At 37.5% G+C, this 2,494-nt stretch overlaps 1 protein-coding gene across 1 annotated transcript; it reads right to left on the reverse strand.

Moving 5' to 3' along the window:
- Nucleotides 1-633: 633 nt before the first annotated feature.
- Nucleotides 634-1,257, reverse strand: LOC145689291 (uncharacterized). The gene has a single exon (XM_081763431.1). The coding sequence runs from the start codon at nt 1,255-1,257 to the stop codon at nt 634-636; it is 624 nt and encodes a 207-aa protein (XP_081619557.1).
- Nucleotides 1,258-2,494: the final 1,237 nt, after the last annotated feature.

Raw genomic sequence — 2,494 nt, forward strand, 5'->3', positions numbered from 1 at the left:
ATACGGGTTCTTCCCAGTTGCGGACGTCTCAGTTGCGGACGCTGCTCTTATCTGTTAAAACCTTTCCTAGTTGCGGACGCACAGGTGTTGCTTGGAATTTCCATGACTCGATTACGAAGCAACCAGAATTGTTAGTCTCAATTGCGGACGCGTGCGGGAAAAGAGGTAAGATGTATTGATAACAAGCAGCAACGTTACCACATTTTACATTTCATTACATTTACTACCCTGCCCTCAGCAACGAGGACTTTTTGTTGTAAGAATGCAACTTGCTGAAAAAAAATTCATTCAGGGGTGTAGCTAGTAAGTTCTTATAGGGGCATGACTTTTTCAGGGACCTTAGCCTTTTTACAATGTCGAAATAAAGTTCTACTCACAAATTTTTAGTGAGGAGAATTTGATTTCAAAAAATAAGATGGGAACCGCCCCCCCACAAGGATTTCGTACCCTCTATACAACTTTCCTTCACACTTAACCAGGCTTAGGACTGGCAGTGTCGTTTACAAGTTGCAGGAGAATAGCCACTGTTGAATATTACGCCTATATGAGAATGAGCTTGCAGTTCTCCTTTGTCAGGTAGTGAATTATATACAATATTTACACAAACCACTTATATACAGTATTTACACAAAGCTACTCACGTCTCTGAACATATGCTATGAATCGCAAACACTTCTTGATGTTACCAGTATCCTGAAATTCCGCAAGAATTCTATACTTTCTTTTGTCTAATAGTATTATCGATTTCTTTCTTCTTTTCCCGCCAATTTTTAAATCCAAACGATCGTACAGAAAGTTGCTGTGCCGAGCTTCATCCTTGAGAACTCGGACTAACTCTGAGACATTTGGGTGTGCTTTGTTTGTAATAGAATGCAGTCTGTTGTGCCAGCCTTCGAGTGCGTTGTTCGTCCTGTGCCTTGTGTTATGGTAGTTCCAATTCTCTGTAGTAAAAGTCGAGTTCTCCAACCACTGGACGACGAAATAATCATAAAGTTGCTGCAATTTACTATTGCATGGTGTGTCTTCTTGAATACACAGCCAACCATCAACGACTTTATCTATTGGCAAGTGTGCCAAAGCAGCACACATTCTAATGCACAAGCTAACCTCATCATCATTTGTGTATTCTTGTACAAGCCCTACTTCTTTCATTTTTCTCCATAGGCACTGGTTGAAATGAAAATTGCATCCTTTAACCTGCGCTTTTGGAAATACATACCGCAATGCGTTTATGGATGACTCTTCGAAGTCAACCATTATCCATTCCGGTTACCACTCAGGGACTTGTCCCTTAATTCCTGTGAAAAGTCTCTCGTATATTTGCTGTGTTTTGCTTGGCTGAAGAGCAAACATAATCAGAACAATATTGGTTTCTTCACCGCTGCTACCAATGTCGACATGCACTGTATAAAGCTGGGCAAACTGTTTGCTGCACGTTTTGAATGTTCCATCCATAATAAACACTTTACAACTTGCAAGAATATTTCTTCCATTTCTTCTAGCAAATGCCAGTATCCTGTCTTCGCCTGCATCATCTAAAAGAAGAAAATTGAATCCAACTCGAAAATGAAGAATATCAGAAGAAAGTTCAATATCCTGAGCTGTTTTCCACGATGTGTTTCCTGATTGAACCCTGCAGCGGTAAAGACAGAATACTGCTGCACGTTAGCCACCAAATCATAACCCTGGTCATATAAATCAGCGAACTCTTCTTTATATATTTTCCAAATAGGTTGATCTTCTTCTCGGACTCGCTTCTTTGCGCTGGATATTTTCTTCTTTACTTCAGCTACTGCAACGTCCGGTAGACACGAATGTTGTGAAACCCATAGCACAACATTGTCTTTCGTTGACATTCGCCCTTTGCAACTTTTGGATTTGTCGTAGATGCAAGTCCAAGTAACACTTCCATTTTTCTTCCTCCTGTCGAAAGAGAAATTATTTAAATTTATTAGTTTTGCATGATAATTTAGTGAATTACTTGTTTTGAAACTACTTAATTCCTTGTTTTAGAAGTCATTAACACAAGCTTGTAGTTTGCAGAATATTAGTTGATTAAATATTTAATCATAATCGACTGTTTCGCACACGCTCATCGACGAGGAATAGTTAGCGTCCGAGGAAAATTTCTTACAAAGATTCATTAAGAAGATCCATTTCTCAACGTAATTGCACGCAAACTCCTAGCCTAAAATCTTATGATGAATAATAAAAGGAGAGTAATAAAATGAAATTTAGTGGAAAGGTTCATTTCCATGAAAAACTGAACAACACACAATGTAATAACTTCAATTATAGGCTCAAGAAATTTTCGTTGATTATGATTAAATATTTAATCAACTAATATTCTGCAAACTATAAGCTTTTGTTAATGACTTCTAAAAAAAAGGAATTAAGTAATTTCAAAACAAGTAATTAAGTAAATTATCATGCAAAACTAATAAATTTAAATAACTTCTCTTTCGACAGGAGGAATAACAATGTTATTTTGGGC

The sequence above is a fragment of the Thermobia domestica genome, chromosome 7 (assembly GCF_964235325.1).
Source record: "Thermobia domestica chromosome 7, izTheDome1.hap1.1, whole genome shotgun sequence".
Lineage (NCBI taxonomy): Eukaryota > Metazoa > Arthropoda > Insecta > Zygentoma > Lepismatidae > Thermobia > Thermobia domestica.